The sequence below is a fragment of the Pagrus major genome, chromosome 15 (assembly GCF_040436345.1).
Source record: "Pagrus major chromosome 15, Pma_NU_1.0".
Classification (NCBI taxonomy): Eukaryota; Metazoa; Chordata; class Actinopteri; order Spariformes; family Sparidae; genus Pagrus; species Pagrus major.
Window position 1 is genome coordinate 8,391,547 of NC_133229.1, and position 18,157 is coordinate 8,409,703.

Consider the following 18,157-nt stretch of genomic DNA (forward strand, 5'->3'; position numbering starts at 1 on the left):
TTTTCACAGTATTTCATTTGACATAATGTCTTAACATAAACATGTATTGAATTAATCATTAGTCATTTTCTAATTCCCCACTAGTGGCCAGAAGGCCTTATTCGATGCCCTGGGTAGCGATTGGTTCCTGCTCTTCCTTCAGCCCCACCTTCACCCCTCCACCTTGAAACTGGGCCTTGTCCTGCTCACACACTTTCTGTCAAGTCCCAGCCAGCAGAGCAGGTTCAGAGAGGGTGTGCTCCCAGCAACACTCATCGATGGCATGGAAGAACCTTTTGCTGTCATGGGTATGTAAGGGGATAATTTCTTAGAGCGAAACAGGGAAATAATTCAGTGTTGTCACTCTGCCTCTCTCAGAATCTGATGCTATTAAGTTAATTTCTGTAATTTGGGTTTTATTTTTTTTACATCTCATTCTTAATAATTTAGATTAGCTGTTAACATGATTTTGCACTCATAAACTTCATCATTACTTGAATATAAAAATTAATATGAAAATTATAGTTTTAGTAATGTGTTTCAACATCTTAAATTCACAGTAATTTAAGATTTAAATCTGTCAGAATTACAGCCTGAAAAATACTGGATTTTTGGGGCTGGTGCCGATACAGTTATTAGGGAGTAAAAAAAATTTAATATCAATACATCGAAAATGATCTGGTTAATCTAATCTGGTTAACAAGCACTTCTGACTGTATGAAATGACCAATGTCCAAAATGACATTAGTGTCCTGAAACAATAAACTTCCCAGGAAATGTAATAATTTTAAATTACCCCGATCTTTTTTCCTTAAAAAAAACAAAAGTTTTCATAACTGCGCATGTCTGCCATTATATAAAGCAATACCTATCTATCTCTGATATAATTGTGATAGGCCAATATCAGCCAATAAAATCAGACTGATGTATTGGTCTGGCTTTTAAGCGTTTTATTTTAATACAAAATCAACTTCCATTGGTGAATTTTTTGCCTTGCCTTGCCAGACAATCTTCGAGCACATTCTTGGTCGTATGAGTGCTCCAGCATCACGTGTCCAGGCTTTGATGTTCTACAGGGGCTGCTGGTCAGACACTCTCACCTGCCTCAGGTGTATGAAGCCCTGGCTGCTCTGCTGCTGGGGAGGAAGGCCAGTCACACTGCAGAGGAAGAGGTAGGTAATTTTTCATCTTTTAGATAATCCTCTTAATCATCACTGCCATAATGCCTTATTATGTGTCATCTACAGGTGCATTTGGATGATGTCCTACAGTCTTTGATTGACAGCCAGGCAGACAGTCCTGCTAAGCAGCTCTGTGCTGAAGCTGCTACAATACTGCTGGAATTAGTGAAAGTCCTCATCACTCAGGTAAGAACAGAATAACCAAACACCTTTGTTTTTATCACCACAACTAATCATGTTTAATATATTTTTCTTTGATGTTTTAACAGCCTCCAACAAAGCACATGTCAGGCACTGATGCATCATGGGAGGTTCAGCTCCCAGCAAGTGTGATGCAGTTCCTTTGTCTCCTCCATAACCTCCGGCCCAGAGACCCACTGTGGGCATCACCAGAGTTCCTCCATGCTCTCGCCGGAGTTGTTTACCCTCCAGACGATTCAGAGGTTTGTGTATTTTCTAGATTTGTGACACAGTTCTTACCTCTCTGGTTTCACTCACTGGTTTGTTCACTTCCTTCAGGGTGCGGTGGAGCCTTGCGTAACAAGTGAAAGTGACGACGCATTCAAGAGTCAATCCAACAGGAAGCCGGTGTGCGACTTCATTCGTATTCTGCTCATGGACAGTCTTCTTAATGTGTCTGCCAACACCAACACACATCCACTGAGTCTGCTGCTGGAGGTGAAAGCACTAGCAAACATAACTTCAGCCAACTATTTACTGTGATTTGTCAGTTTAAGGATCACATTCAAATATCAACATACAGACAACACATACATATTATTATCAAAATGCATTCCCAAAAAAGAAAAAGCCTCTTAATTGTACTGTTATTCTGCAAAACTCTTATTTCTCCAGAAGGTGCCACTCTTTGCTCAGTTACTAAATGAGACAGAGTCAAGCTGCTGCTAATAAAATCCTTCACCACTAGGAGGGAGAGAACACCAATAGGCGAAGTACTACAGATTTCTGTAGAGGTCTTCACAGCTTTTCAGCTTTCAGTTTTAAAGCTTCACCTGCATGCACACACACTAGCACTAACACCCATACTTGAGACATGAGACAAGGTGTTCCCCTCACTGTCAAGCATAACAGAGGTAATCATTTGTTGTCAGTCAGGATTTTTAACTAATTAACTGCTTAATTGTCACAGTTTTCCCCTGATGGTGCATCCCTGGGACAGAAGCAGAGTTTCCAGACTGAACTGCTGGAGTTTATCATGGACATCATTCACATGCTCAGCCATGAAGAAGAAAACAACACGCATCTTAACTCACAAGGTAGAATTACAATGCATAATTTCCTCATAGCTTAAACTGGTCTAACCATTTCCATGCAAAACAAAACAAACATAAAAATCTCTCATCTGAATGTGCTGAAATTAAATTAATAAAAAGTATTTTTTTTTTCTCTCAGACTGCCAGAGTGAGAAGCCCGAAGGACAGATGGGCACGTTGATTGAGAACGTGGTGCTGTTCAGTAGGACTCTACTGCAGAAACTTTACAGTGGAACAATCGTGGGAGACTCTGAGAGTTGGCTCAACTTCCTTGCAGATCAGATTGTGGTGGTGAGATGAATGCATAGAAAGACACGTACATACAGCAGCATACACAGATCTCATGTAGATACATAATATGGAAACATTTGTTTTCACCATTTGAAATGAATAAAAATGCAAACTTCTGATAATTTGTAAATCAAAGTTAAAAGTAATCTCTTAATTGTCCTTTTAGCCAACTCATAACAGATACTATGCTGAATACTTGTAGGCTCTGGAGAAAGGCCAAACTCAGAAAGAGAAGACAGTGTCGGCCCTCTACTCCTGCACCAATAAAGTCCTGCTTTATTTCTTGTCTCAACCGCGACATTCCCAAGAAGAAAAGGAAGAGGTCATCAGGGCGTTACAGACCTTCATGGAACGCTGGGATGTTCTCATGGCAACTTACAATTCAAATGTGAACTTCATTACTTGCCTTCTTCGTTGTCTGTTACTGATACGATCTGGCAGGTAATCTAGAACATAAACCTTCATGCAGATACAAACAAGGATGTTGCTGAAATCAGGATTCACTGCTAATTCACACCATAACCCTTTTCTTTGTAGTTACCCTGAAGGTTTTGGATGTGCGGTACAAAAAGTGCGCAACAGGAAAGCCTCGTCCCACGTGTTTGCTACCAAAACCAGACTTTCTGCACGCCTCAGCAACACGGCAGACATTACCGCAGGTATGAGGGCCAGTATGTCAGCGTTTATTTACATTAATCGCTTTAATGTGATATTTTTGTATATATTTCTAGGTCTATGGAGGTGTACTGGGTAGCTAGAGAGTTTACAAAAAATGTGTGTGTGTTCCAGATGACAGAGAACTAGTGTCCATAGTGGAGGCCTGCTGGTCAAAGGTCATGACGGAGAGGCAACACACACTTGAAGAAGCCTGTAAGATAGAGATCTCAGCGAGCCACACAGCGGAGATGGGGCCTGTCAGCATGACTGACATCAGCCCTCTGTGGGAGGAGATGGCACACAAAGCCTGGCTGCTACACACAGGTCAGCTCCCACTAAATGAAGAAAGAGGAGATACCTGAATATTACCTTTATGTTCTTGACATTTAAATTTTGCTTTTATGTCATCTCAGAGTCTCAGAAGAAGAAGGTGGCCAGCAGCTCTCAGAAGACGTTTGATGTGATCAGCAGTGCTGTTCGCTCAGCTTTGGGCAGACATGGCAAAGAGTCAGTAACAGTAGAGGTAAATCCCTCAGTGTTTGGTTCTTTTGCACAGGACGGGACAGAGAGATGCCCATGACTGCTGTCCCCTTTGATGTGTGTGGGGTCGTTACCTTTTCCCAGGTGCCTATGCATCCCAGAGCGCTGCACCCAAACACTCATCCCAAAGTCACTGCTGTGTTTGTGCTGTGGGCCGTCCAGCCCTGTGGGGGTGTTTGATTATTTCTTTAAATGGATTTGGATTATCACAGCTGATTGCCCCTGAGTGGGCATAGTAATTGATATCTGTTAGGCCTATCCATGGGAACACTCGCTACAACACACTGTTTGCTGCTGAAGGTTAAAGACGCGTTTATTGTTGTTTTTCCCCCCGAAACACGTGGCCCACATCATTAGTTCCCCCACAACGCTTAAGACGTCGAGCCATCTGGAGCAGGGAGCGGGGACATATTACTCAGGCACACAGGCATGAAATTACCGCGTCTGTGTGTCTGTCTCACCCCCACAAAGTGTGTGTGTTCTTGTTTGTGCGTGACTCTTTGCCGACAGAAATCGGGTTGGCAATTATAGTGGTACCAATCTGATGAAAACATTATTCATTTGATGTTATTCTTTATCATATCAGTCTTTGACAGGCTATCAGAGAGGGTGATGAATTGTTTTTCTGTCTGAGAGGCAGAAGAGAAGAGGGAGGGATGTTTGCCTGCTCCCTCTCTGTTGCACCACTTCGCTCTGAGTAGGTTGCAGCATGTGGCGAGTGTTCATAAAACTGATATTCAAGTGATCAGTAGTGGTCAGCCGGCCTGCTCATTTTCCATTCATCGTCATGAAGAAACAAGTGACTCATTAATTAATTTCTGGATCATCAACTTATGACCTTTGGTTGGCAAGTCATGAGCTTGTGGGGAGTCACTGGAGCCACAGTAATGTATTTCTACACTGAGCATAGTTTCTGAGTCTCAGATATCTACTTTTATTGAACAAAAAGAGTTTTAAAGCCTTCTGTAGGTAATGAATGAGAATACAGAGACTGATAGGCAGTCTGTGTCCTCAGTCAAGCTTCAGTGCAATCCTTCTAGAGATTTATTTCATCAGCGAATGCAGTTTCCATAATCATATCTGTGTCCTCATATTAGAAAGATAATTAACAGCACTAATGATCACGTTAAGTTCATTACACATTCACTGCCAGCCCAGAATGAAGTTGACATTATGTTGCCTTATCATCAAAGGTGGCGTATTGTTGGGAAGTCATTAAAATGGAAATGAGCGTGATGTTCTGATGTTAATTGCAGAGGGAAGAGATGAGTTATGTATTTAATGCAGCATTTAAAAAGCCAATGAGGTTCCTATCTGCTAAATAGGGTAATTAATGCTATATATTACTTATGTTTGTCCAAATGAAGGAATGAAATTAGGAGATGATGACGCCGACTTGCTGTTTATCTGTCGCAACACGGCTCTAGTTCGCAAACTTCATTATTACTCTCTTTTTCGTCTATAATATTTCTATAATCTCCCCTCAAATTACTCCTTTATTTCTTTCTCTGCACAACTTCTCATTTGGATCGGCAGTCAGTCATTTAGAGAAAAACAGTTTTCATTCTCCGGAGAGCCTGTCAAAGTTTGTCGTCAACTTTCACGCATGGGTTTATTCTGAAATGCTGTTGAATTTTTGCATATCTTGTGTTACAGAAGCAGTTGTTTTTTTATTGTACTTAGAATCAATTGTTGCAATCAAAACACAGAATTAGCATCTGTAAATAAGACTCGATATAAAGAGTTACTGCATGTTCATTCAGTCAATTAAATGGCTTTCCTGGGTCAGCTGTGAGGATGGACACATGTTGTTTCACTAGTCTCCCAGCGAGCACTGCTGTGATGATGGGCTTAATGAAGCAGTTAACAGTCAGAATATGATCCCAGTGTGTCTGCTGAACACGAGCATCCTGTGGTGTCAATACGGCTCTGTTTTGGGTTTTTCCATTTTTTATTTTCTTCTCTCTTTTAATCGAAACATACACACTCACTCGCAAACAATAAGGCGCACACACACTTACCTTGCCCTTGACTGTGGCATGGCTCAGTGATATTAATGTTTATGTTAATTAGATCACACCAACAAATGATTACATTTCCAGACAGGGTTATTGTAAGCCACTGTAGCCACTAGCTTATTTTGCCCAGTGAATGCAATTTAGAACAGATGTAATTGTATGAATGCATTGTAATTGCATGAGGAAACAACAATACCATTATGAATATACAATCTCTGTGAACATGATGTGTGTTGTGTGTGTGCAATATGAGGTAGAGGAAGAGCGATTGTGCCACCCGCTCTTTTCATTTGCAAACATCAGGTTACTCCCGTGTTTTTTGTAGGAGTTTCTGTCGTACATGGAGTCACATCGACAGAGAGGCCACAGCATGTTCGAGAATATGAGGACAAACCACTTACAGGTTTGACAGAAATGTTACCATTAATATGCTGAAATAAATGTTATTAAAATGCCAAAATTGCATATATAATAATTTGGGCTGCAACTAAATATTATTTCCAGTGTGAAAAGTGTTGAACTGTCACTGTTGTTTGGTCTATAAAATGTCAGAAAAATATAAAATGTCTTCAAATGTCTTGTTTTGTCCACAACTCAAAGATATTCAGTTTACTGTCACAGAAAATATTCACACTTAAGAAGCTGGAATCAGAGAAATGTTTATTTTTTCATAAAAATTACTCAAAAATGGTTGATGATTAATTTAGTATTTGGCAACTAAACAGTTAACTTATTTATTGTTGAAGCTCTAGTAATAATGTTAGTCTGTCTAATGTATTCCCTCTATCCTGGGCTGATATCTGCACTCCAGTTACGAGCAAGTGAGTGGGAGCAAGTGAGCTCCACGTGGCTGCATGTGGAGGCCGAGCTGCTGAGGGAGAGAGCTGTGTTCGGCCCCGGCCCAGGTGTGCTGCTTAGCCGAAACTGGGTGCAAGACGCTGCTGAAGGGCCCAACCGGACCAGATCACGCATCCGCAGAAAGGCTCTGAGACGATCCAAGCGGGTAAGGCCTTCAGAGCAGGGTCCTGTTTAGTGTTCAGTCAGTACACATGCTAACCTTTAATTGTGTCATATGTTTTACATCAGGTGCTAGGGACGCTGTATATGGGTCTAAGGACTAGCCTGTATGAAGAGAACAAAAATGGAGCAGAAAGTGACAAAGGTAAAGAAAAATGTTGCTTGTTGTTTTTTTTAAAATACATGTACCAGAAATCGGATGTTGGATGTAAACTGAGTGAGAACATTTTTTCCTTTGTAACAGAGCCGAAGATCCTGTGTGAAGTTGGAGCAGAGGCGAAAGAGGATGAAGAGGAGGCAGGACAGGATTGTGACCGTCTAACCTTCTTTCCTGTTCTGAATGAGACGCCTGCCGTCACTGAGGGTCCACTCGACCCCTCCACCCCCGAACCCTGCTCGAACACACAAGACTGCCCAGACATACGCACCATTCTGCAGGAGCTGCACCCTGGAGAGCAGGTACTTTAGCACAGGAGGATGTGTTGGTATGCTGTGCTAAAAACAACATGCCTAAACACTACTCCTTCCTCACCATGCTAATATTCACAATCATAATTATCTGATGTAGACTAAGGGATTCCAATAGCCCAGCGCTGCTATCAGAATTTCATCTTTCCTCATTAGTGTAATGTTTTAATGTCGAGGCCCAGCTCAGCTCCTCTCATTCTTCCAGTGAGTTAGAAACCAATGCACATGTTGACAGGGACTCTCATCGCTCCGGCAACCAGCCGCGGCTTTTAATGTTTCTGACAGAAGTATTAATAAAAACAGTAGGAGGTGATGCAAGCTGTCTTACATCCGCTTAGTAAGTGTGTGATGTGTGCAAGTGCGTCCTGTTGTCTTGCAGTGGTTCAGTGTGAGAGTCCTGCTGAGCTTCCTGTCAAATGAACACAGTCATTAGCTCTGAAAAATGCACACACACACACGGGCTAGCACACACAGTAACACACAAAGGGAGATCCACTCATAATTAGCTTGCCAGCGCCAATAGTGTGATTATGACAGTAATGTGTGTGGGGAGAAATCAATGGTCTGACATTAGGCTCTCAGTCAATAAAAGTCCTCCTTTTCTCTCCTTCTTCCCATCATCAGCTAAATCACCCACAGACTGATAACGCGTATCTGTCCAGAGCACAGCCAGGAGATAAGGAAACAAGTTTATTGTTATTTAATCTTTGATAACAATAAATTTAACTAGTTTTTCTTCTGAAATCTAGTCATTGTTAGGAGCAGTAGGCCTGAGGCTAGTTTGTGTTCGACGATGGAAACGGCCGTTAAATCTCACCATGATATAGCTCAATGTAACGATTCTGTGCCTGAGACTCACTCACCTTGACTCCTCTTAAACGCTTTCACATGACAAGTGATATTATCCATCATAGCGTGTCTCTATGTGTGCATTCAGACAAGAGGTTCTGATCACTTAGCAGGTTTCCTATTGTGTGGGTGGCAGTGATTAATTCTCCTAATAATGGTCAGGCTGGGCCTCCTCCTGCACCAAGCGTGTGACTCTGTATCTAGGGGTAGGGAGTCTGATTTGATTAGTATAAATTGTGAGGGGCCTGCGGGTATGTTGGGGCCCCATATGGTTTTTGGGCGCTGTGTCCCAGAGGGCCTGCAGAGGGGCCAACCCAGAGAGACAGCCAGGTGCACACACTCGCTGTGAAATGAGGGGAGACAATAGAATTAGCCGCACATTATCACAATGCAGTTAGCATTAGCTACAGCGAGAGCTGAAAGCGGCATGTGGGTCCACTTTGGCGCTGGATGAAAGACACAGTCACATGGCTGAAAGAGGGGGCCGGTCCTTCTCTTCCCCATCAATCAGCTCTGATAATGAAGTGTTCAACTGTGTCTTTTTAATAATGATTAAAATATGTGATTAAAATGATCAATCAAGTAAAGCCTGAAGTGCCTGCGTTGCTGCCATGTCATGTCCCAGGAGAGGTATGTGCTGATGTGTATGGTGCCTCACATGGGGCTTAATGTATCTCTCTCCTCTCTCTCTGTAGGTAAAGGCTAAGATGTGTGTAGTGATGGTAAGCGGCCTGAGAGTAACAGAGGGGGTGCTGCTGTTTGGGGAGGAGAGCCTGCTCTTGTGTGAGGGATTCACTCTCAGTCCTGCTGGAGACGTTTGTTGCAGGCAGCACCACCCCAGCAGGTACAGCTATGTGTGCAGTTACAGCAAAACATGTAACGAGCATTGTTAGCTTCTCAGTTGTCTCAATCAATCATCTTTTGTCCTTTGTGTCCCTTTCTTCTTCTACCAGTGTGAGGGATTCCTTTATTTCCACCATGCTGAGTAAAGAGCCGCCTTCAGCCAGGTGCAGACGCTGGCTCTACGAGGATATCAAGGAAGCCCGCTTCATGCGTTTCCTCTTAGAGGTCAGACATGCAAATGCTAATTTTAACCCAAATTTCTTGAATTAACAAGGATCTTTAAATAATATAATATGTTCAGATTACATGATAAGGTTTGTCTTCAAAGGGGCTCGATGTAACAATTTGTAGCAATTTACATGTATTCATCACTTTTTTATTGGTTATATGTGAGTGGATTGAAATGCAATGTGCAAAATTAGACCTTCCCCATCTCTCTCAGTTACTTATATGAGCCTTTGGACGATTTGTTAAAGTTGTTTAATGTTGCTGGACTGTAGTGTGATTTTATGCTTGTTCTAGTGCCTCTCTCTGCTCTGCTAACAGAGAGCAACAGTAGTTAACGTCTAGAAATCCACAAACAAAACAAACAACCAGCTTCCAGCACAACACAGAAGTTCCTCAGAGCCCCATTAGAGAAATCAGATCTATGCATTGTACTTGCTCTTGCAGTTGAATTGCATTGTTGTTTATGCATGTTAACTCTAGGTTTATAAGGACTTGACACAAATGTTATTGCATCTCAGTCACTTAGTTTAAGTTTTAAGAGCTGCTATGCCTCTCTGTTACTATCAGGACAGTGCCATTGAGGTCTTCATGAAAAACGGACATTCAGCCTTCCTGGTCTTCCTGAATAGAGACCATGTCTCTGCATATAAAAGGTACCATATTTACATAGACTGGATGTTAAAAAAAAAAAAAGATTTTCAGCATTCTGACTCTGATCCTTTTTCTTTCCTCTCTCTGTCTCCCTGCAGGTTGTGCACAGTAGTGTCAGCATTAAAAGGTAGAGGGGTTGCTGAGGTCATTGCTAATGCCAGGTAAGTGTCAGTCATCCAACAGCAGTATTTCAAGACAGTTACATGTAATCGCGTTTTTATTACATCAGTTGAAGTGGAAAATACATCAACTGTTGTGTGACATATAGCAAGATATTATGCAAATATTATCATGTAAATATTCTTAAAATTTTCAGGGAGTTAAGATTCCATCAGCAGCATTTGATTGGCCCTGGCTTTCTTATTCTCCACACATCTTGATTGACTTTAGCCACTGAGTTTGGCACCATCAGTCCCGGATAAGTCCTCATCCTTTTGTCCTCAAACATGTCTCCTCCTCCTCCTCGTCCTCCTCTCGTAAGCCTCTCCCTCTGCTGTTTACATCTCTTAAGGCATGTCTTACACAGACTGCTCTCATGGACCAGGTACACATCCTCCTCTGGTTCTGACTTTTCCTTCATCCCCTCACCATCCTCCTGAGCATATGATAGAGGATTTCGCTTCACGTTTACCTTAGTTAGGTTGCATAGGACTGCCACAAACTCTGGTAACTTGATGAAGAGGTTATCAAACAGGCCTAACTCTTGGAGGCCACTGAGAGCTGCTATTGTTGGAGGCAGGCTGTCCAGCTGGTTCATCCCCAGATTGAGACTCTTCAGGCTGGTGAGAAAACCCAATGAGAAGGGTAAACCTGCAGAGGTTAGGCAGTTGTTAGAGAGGTTGAGGTGGGTCAGTCCCACCAGGTTGCCAATAGACTCGGGCACAGACTCTAGTCTGTTGCTGTGTAGATCCAGCCATCTGAGCGACGAGAAGTTCCCAATGTTATCTGGGAGCTTCTGTATCAGGTTGCGGCTCAGGTCCAGCTCGTCAACGTTGGTCAGTTTGAGGAGACACTTTGGGAAGATTGTTATACCCATGTTGCTAAGGGTGAGTCTGCGCCGTCCATCTTGGGTCATCCGTATTGCCTTTTTGGCACTCTTGAGGGTCACCTTTGTCCCTTTGACTCCCTTCCTTTTGGGCATGGTACTGCAACACAAAGAATTACTGAACAGGTCAGCTTTAAATTTAGCTCAGTATCACTTTGGTGATAGTTGCCCCCAAGTGGCTGATTTACCATAATTTATCTAATCTACACCACCACACAGTACTATAGCAAATAAATGTGTTGTGTGTATGTTTACGTGTGTGTGTGTGTGTGTGTGTGTGTGTGTGTGTGTGTGTGTGTGTGTGTGTGTGTGTGTGTGTGTGTGTGTGTGTGTGTGTGTGTGTGTGTGTGTGTGTGTGTGTGTGTGTGTGTGTGTGTGTGTGTGTGTGTGTGTGTGTGTGTAAGGCTGATGTGATTTATTCAGATACAAGGGCTTATGTATGGCCTGAGGGCATCAGGGAAAGCATGCTCTCTGAGGTGTGAGAGCTTGAGCGGTGTGTGTGTGTGTGTGTGTGTGTGTGTGTGTCAGTGAGTGTGTGTGTCAGTGAGTGTGCACGTGTGTGTGTGTCACAGTGTTATGTCTGCAGTAGTGCATGCTCACCCAGTGTTGCCCATGGGGGTATTTAAGAGCACGACTCTCTAATTAAGGCTAATGCAGGGGAACAATAGGAGAGAGGCGACACTGGGTAATACAGCAAAAACAAATGAGTGCTGATGCTCCCTCACCATTGAACTGATTGAGCTGTTTTGGCTCTTTTCAGGCAAGGATCGTGTGTATGTGTGTGCATGAAATATTCACATGCAATTGTGGTGACAGACGCGCATGTACTGTACTACGGTATGTATGCGCGTGCACAAAGAGTCAAATCAGGACTTTGATAAATGATAGTTGGAGAGTGTTGGGAGTGTGATGAGGGCTTCACTCCTCTCCCCTTCCTGTCTAAAAGAGCAAGGTGTGTGTCTGTTTGTGTCTGTGTTACACCCCAAGGCCCTCTCTCGCCTCATTCATCATCCTCAGGATGAGAGAGGTTATCCACTGGTGCTTGTTCCTATTATAACCTCCTATAGAAAACTATTGCATGAAATTATTGCCTGCAATTAGATAACACATACTGGGCCAAATGCAATGATTGATTTAGTGTAGTTTTACAAAATAATTTGGTCAGGAGTTATTGGGCGAGGCAAGGCGAGGAGGTATTAGAAACTTGATACACTTGAAAGTAGCCTCTCGATCTCTAAACCCATGCATCCTTATTTTATTCATCAAATGCTATCCTACTGTTTGTTATTCTACACTGATACCAATGTTTAAAATAACAATTTGGCCAATAAGTGATGCTGATAAAGATGTTTTTTTATGCCTGTTTATTTTGTTTTGTTGTCATTTATTCCCTCTTTTGTGACAGGGTAACAAAGAAATCTTCAGTCTAAATAAATAACTGAACTGTTTTAAAGTCATTCAGCCCTTCATTAGGGCACAAAAGCACAAATGCAATCACACCAATTTATGAAACAACCTTTAATAAATTTTTTTTTTAAACTAGATTGCTATATAACTACGTAGTCTATAATTTAATTTTACACTACTTACATTCCCTTACCGGCTGATGGCAGGGGTGTCACTCATGAATGTGCCAGAGCAAAATTGATGTGACACAAGGGATAAAAATCGGCCCCTGCTATCGCTGAATGCCATCTTATTTGCTAACAGGCCGATAACAGTCAGCAAGGCAATACTGATTTTCAGTCGGTATTCTTAATTTTTGCTAAAAAAAAAATTTGTATCTTAATTTTCATAAATGAGGATATGTACTCACCATATTTTATCTTCTTTTTCTCTGAGTTGACGTTAATCAAGTGATGAAATTGTGTTCAGAAACATGCCAGCAGCAGCTTCAGCTCCTGTGAACTGGCCAGTCAGCTCGAAGCTTCTCACCTATGTGCCAAAAAACACTCCATTACTGTAGTCCTGATGTTATAGCACAGGAAGAAAAAACTACATTTCCAATTTGGTCAGCTTATAGAAGTTGAACTAAGAATACCTGGTAGTTGTATCTCACAAAATGTGGCGTTAAAGTCGGGAGGAAAAGATCAGGAATGCACCGTTTGTGTAGATCAACATTTCTCTTGCCTCCCGACACCAAACAGGGAAAGTCAAGGTTCTTCTTGTTTAATAGCGTTACTTAGCAACTGGGGTGCTTGGCGCCAGGACTTTATTGCCATGTTACTGGCCACAGAGGGAAAAGAGATTTCAGAAGCAGTTTACTGCTTTCCTCATTTAGATTATACTAGTTTAGATATGGGGTCCATGAGTGAAATACTGATGAAATGTTCAGCAGCATTGTCATTTAGTATTGTTGTTATGATTAGCCTGACACGCATAAAAACAAGGTATTTTGATTGAGCAGTTTGTTTAAGAGCAACTTTACAAGTGTGCCCGTCTATCTGAGTGAATGCTTATTAAAGGATCGCCTTGCAGCACTCCTTGGACACACACCTAACCAAATGAAAAAAACAGCTGAAGAAGAAACTGTTTGTCTTAGCTGTGAAGCAGGAAACCTTTTCATTTTTCTTCTGTGACAGAAATGCGAAAGAAAGATATTCTTCCTGTTTGACTAGTAATCATTAACCTCTGCGTGTCATTTAAAAAATCCCTGCACAAGGAATATATTACTTCCTCTTTTCAACAGCTCAATTGCTGATTGAGCCTGGTCAGTTACAGTGTTACCTAAAGTATATTTCCTCACAACCTACAGATGGCTCCATTTGCCACATCCTCCACGTCTGTCCTCACTATTTATGCTACCTACTGTAGCTCACCTCAGTCCCATAACTGCTCCTACAGCTGTGTACACACGATTTGTATTTCACTCACTCACCTCCACTCTGCTGCTCCACTACTCTGCTGCTGCTGTGTTTCATTTGAACAGCTGGTTGCCAGGCAACAGAGCAAGCAAAAAAAACTTTGTGTTGATAGGCACTGCTCAGTGATCAGCTAATTCAAGGTGTTTGTCTTTTTTATTGTGTTTTAGGAAGACTCCTGTGGTTGAAAAGACAGCCCTTGTTAAGTGGCAGGTAATTCAGTAAACAAAGCACTTCATCCTTTTTGTTTTGTTAGAGTTGGTTGTGTTTACACAGTATAAGTACTCACATCATTTACTTCAATAAAGGTACTGATTCCACACTGTGAACAAATTCCACTACAAGTACAAGCCCTGAATTCAAAACATTACTTCAGAAAAAAATATGTGTATGTAATTATGTGTATAAAAAGTACTCACTGACAGTGTTTTACTGTTATAGATGATGTTTTTGGAATGATATTGCTGCTGTGCTCCGGATATTGCTTATATGTGTTGCATGTTACATTTTACTGCCGTAGATGTTTAAGGTTGAGCTCATTTTAACTACTTTACATACTGTTGACTAATTTAATCTACAGCAATGCATCATATCATATAAGATCATCATATGTTTGTAGTGTTGCTATCCAGTGAGAACCATGTATTTCTAAAAAGTGATGAAAAATTGTAATAACTCACGCCATCAGACAAATTGAGTATAGTAAAAAAGTACAATATTTGTAGTGATGTACAGTATTTAGATACTTTCCATGACTGTGCTTACAGATAAATTTGTTACTCCTCGGACATCAGTGGACTGCCAAAAAAAGCTGCCAGTAGATTTGACATAAATAGTAAATAAGTTCCACTTTTGTTTATAACTATTCCTTTGTGTTGTAAAGTGGATTCATATTACTTTTGTCTTTCCTCCAGAGAGGGGAAATGAGTAACTTTGAATACTTGATGCATCTGAACACCATTGCTGGAAGAACGTACAATGACCTGATGCAGTATCCAATCTTCCCCTGGGTCCTCGCTGACTACCAGTCAGAGGTAAGACCACACACAGTGACATCTTTGTCTTGAAAATTCATATTGTAGGGAACTAAGGTAATGAAAGTGTTATGGGTTTGATTTATCTCTGTCCTTGATAGACTCTCAATCTGTCGAATCCTGCAACTTTCCGTGACCTGTCCAAGCCAATGGGAGCTCAGACAGAGAAAAGGAGACAGATGTTCATACAGAGATATGAGGAGGTAGAGAATATTGAGGTGGAAGGTATGTAGTCAGCTCATCTCAGTCTTCTTTTCTTTTGCTTTTCACTGTACTTTTTATTCACCACAATTTCACTCTGTAGGAGATTTGTCGGCACGATGCCACTACTGCACCCACTACTCCTCAGCCATCATCGTAGCCTCCTTCCTTGTCAGGATGGAGCCGTTTTCACACACTTTCCAGACACTGCAGGTGAGGCCTTTGACATTCTGTGGCTCTGTGCTCACATTGAGGAGATCAGGAAAAGAATTGGGCTTGATTTGTTGGCTTACTGAGCCATTTCCACACACACAAAAAACCCTCAGTCAGTTTGTGCCCTAACATATATGCATCCGTCACATGCTGAAATATAACACCAATCAAACTGCAGAAGTCTCGACTCTCACACATGAGTAGATAAATATAAAGCTACACACAAACACATGTTACATAAATGATACATGTGAAAAATGTATCAAGGAATAATGTAGGTCAAATTCTGCATATAATCACTACTGATCACTGATCAAGTTTTGTCTTAATTTTCTGAAGAAATTGAAGAAAGTTTCAGTGTTTCCACTGACCCAGAGATCAGTCTGTAAACCCAGTGCTCTAGATGCCTGTTGACATTCATCACTTTGTCATTTTTTATTTTCAAACATAATCTGGCTAATAATATGACTCTAATATGAGCTATTTTCAGCACTCCAGATCCTGTTTCCATGCTGTTTTTGGTGAAAGCAGATTATGGCAAGATTTCAATATATATGCAAATAATTACAGAAAGCATCTAAAAGAAGCCAATGCAAATAGCCACACGTTACCAATTTACAATACAACATCCAATTGATTATAATGAAAAGGCATGCATATTTGATAGTCGGAATAAAGCAATAAAGATGTTAGTCTGGTGAATTACAGTGCCTTTTTGTCTTCTGAAGCGCATAACGGGTGTGTAGTAATATCCATAACTGGATTTACATCTCTAACCAAGTTTACCAGTATATATGCTATTTTCATTCATTGAGGTAATTGTTTTACTCTAAATTACATTCTCTCTCATGAGATTTCCATCATAGATTATGGAATTTTACAGAAAGATGAAAAGCTTCCTTCAAATAGTAGCAGAGATTTCCTGCTTACATAATACAATGAAGAAAATAAAATATGGTTCACTACACTGAATCAGGCAGACTTCTTTTATTAACATGCCTGTTGCAAAGTTTGGTTCAACAGTGCGCTGGGCGTCTGACAGTGTTGTGCTTTGTCTCCCTACAGGGAGGGTTTGATATCCCAGAGCGGATGTTTTTCAGTGTAAAGAAGGAGTGGGAGTCAGCCTCCAGAGACAACATGGGGGACGTCAGAGAGCTGATCCCAGAGTTCTTCTACCTGCCTGACTTCCTGCTCAACTCTAACCACATCCAGCTGGGTGAGGCACAAAAATCCTCCTCTTTGTATCTAAATGAATTACAGAAATTGTGAATTTCCTTAAGATATTTGCCTTGTTGGACCTTTGTTTTTTATCTGCTCAAATGATTAGGGTAGTGTTATTCCATACTTTTCATATTGTAAATAAAGCACAGGAAGGCCCAAACCAACAACGTTTTAGTCGCCCTGCCCTGTCTGTGGCTCTCATCAAGCCCATTTGTTTCTAGAAGATGTAAATCTTTGAAGGCATACTCATTACTCATTATACATTGGCCACTTGTTTTTTTTTATTTATACTCCAAACAGATGAGATATCACCAGAGTAACTGCTTACTGCTACTATCTGCATTCTGTACTTCCAAGCCAACTGCCGTGCAGCTAGTCAGACTACTGGGGGAGTCTTTGTGTTTACACGATTAACACTGGAGCTTTAGCCCACTGGGAGAAAGAGGTTTTCAGGTCCAGGGCTAGCAGGTTAGCGTACTAACTTCATTTGATATCTCTGCAGCCTCTCTAATTTTTAAAGTAAAAAAATAATGCGCCTTTTAAATAGTGGGAAAAATACTACATTGACTCTAGGTTTTTGTTGGTCTATGGTGCAGTCACTTTCTGCTGCTGAATAGCATTGCACCAGCAATGCGCCTGACCACACCCTCATTTTAAGACCTATACTCCCATAGGCTCAGAAGGGTAAAAGTGCATTTGCTACTTACACAATGTTGACGCTGGGCATGAAAATGACAACTGCACTGGTCAGAAACTAGCAATGATGCTTGGCGCCGGGCATAAAATAGGCCTATTGTGTTTATCCTTGCAGCAAGACCTGCATCTGCACCTGCATTGTTTACATCGGCCTGTCGTCTTCTTCTTCCCTGCTTTTTGCTTTTGCATCACCACATTTCTCGCCTCGTTAACATCAACAACTGTCACACAGTGGAATCGTGTGAAGCTGTCAGCAGGTTAGATTGCATTACTCAGGTGCTAATGCACATACATGTGTGTCCTCGTGCATGTGCTATTTGAACACACAAATGACACACAAACAAACCGGGGAGCCGCACAACAAAGGATTGCTCCATGGTGCCACCAGTGGCAAAAAAAACTCTTTTAAAAGATGACACACAGTGATGTGATGCATGCTGAATGAATTGTATATCCATGTCTCTATAGGCCGTATGGAGGATGGTACCACTTTGGGAGATGTGGAGCTGCCTCCATGGGCGAAAGGTGACCCCCAGGAGTTCATTAGAGTCCATCGAGAGGTCAGTGACCCCCGACCTCACCAGGCCTATCCGTTTTGATTGGCCAATCCGGCCTGTTACATACTGGGACTGTTCCCATTAGACTTAATCATGTTTGCCAATACTAGCTGATGTATGTACACAGAAGATGCACTGTTTTAGTCCAAAACAAGCATCTTCAGTAATAGCCGCACTGTAATAGTGTTGGTTGCAGTCTTCATTCTTTCTACAGGAGTATAAGAGACGGATCTTATTCACAACAGCCATTTGTAAGATTCTCTAAAGGCCATTTTGTCTCATTGAGTTGGTTCTTTCTTTTAGTGCTGACTATTTTCAATGGCCGGTTGTTTT

General features: G+C 41.6%; 2 protein-coding genes across 2 annotated transcripts in view; one reads left to right on the top strand and one right to left on the bottom strand.

Moving 5' to 3' along the window:
- The window catches only part of wdfy4 (WDFY family member 4), a 43,497-nt gene that overhangs the window by 17,802 nt on the left and 7,538 nt on the right, over window positions 1–18,157 (top strand). Inside the window, exons 32-56 of the mRNA XM_073482624.1 lie at window positions 85–287; window positions 985–1,151; window positions 1,227–1,346; window positions 1,430–1,603; window positions 1,680–1,838; window positions 2,311–2,437; window positions 2,574–2,725; window positions 2,928–3,166; window positions 3,263–3,384; window positions 3,515–3,706; window positions 3,796–3,905; window positions 6,266–6,343; window positions 6,752–6,943; window positions 7,027–7,102; window positions 7,202–7,416; window positions 8,970–9,118; window positions 9,228–9,342; window positions 9,913–9,998; window positions 10,095–10,157; window positions 14,073–14,115; window positions 14,817–14,936; window positions 15,038–15,161; window positions 15,241–15,350; window positions 16,416–16,566; window positions 17,736–17,827. Of these exons, the coding sequence (XP_073338725.1) occupies window positions 85–287; window positions 985–1,151; window positions 1,227–1,346; window positions 1,430–1,603; window positions 1,680–1,838; window positions 2,311–2,437; window positions 2,574–2,725; window positions 2,928–3,166; window positions 3,263–3,384; window positions 3,515–3,706; window positions 3,796–3,905; window positions 6,266–6,343; window positions 6,752–6,943; window positions 7,027–7,102; window positions 7,202–7,416; window positions 8,970–9,118; window positions 9,228–9,342; window positions 9,913–9,998; window positions 10,095–10,157; window positions 14,073–14,115; window positions 14,817–14,936; window positions 15,038–15,161; window positions 15,241–15,350; window positions 16,416–16,566; window positions 17,736–17,827 (3,379 nt within the window). The remainder of the gene's footprint in view (window positions 1–84; window positions 288–984; window positions 1,152–1,226; window positions 1,347–1,429; window positions 1,604–1,679; window positions 1,839–2,310; window positions 2,438–2,573; window positions 2,726–2,927; window positions 3,167–3,262; window positions 3,385–3,514; window positions 3,707–3,795; window positions 3,906–6,265; window positions 6,344–6,751; window positions 6,944–7,026; window positions 7,103–7,201; window positions 7,417–8,969; window positions 9,119–9,227; window positions 9,343–9,912; window positions 9,999–10,094; window positions 10,158–14,072; window positions 14,116–14,816; window positions 14,937–15,037; window positions 15,162–15,240; window positions 15,351–16,415; window positions 16,567–17,735; window positions 17,828–18,157) is intronic.
- On the bottom strand, window positions 10,307–13,308 carry lrrc18a (leucine rich repeat containing 18a). Its single transcript, XM_073482625.1, has 2 exons — window positions 12,858–13,308; window positions 10,307–11,141 (listed from the first exon to the last, which is right to left on the bottom strand). Exon 2 carries the CDS (start codon window positions 11,135–11,137, stop codon window positions 10,328–10,330), a length of 810 nt encoding a protein of 269 aa, XP_073338726.1. The 5' UTR covers window positions 11,138–11,141; window positions 12,858–13,308; the 3' UTR covers window positions 10,307–10,327.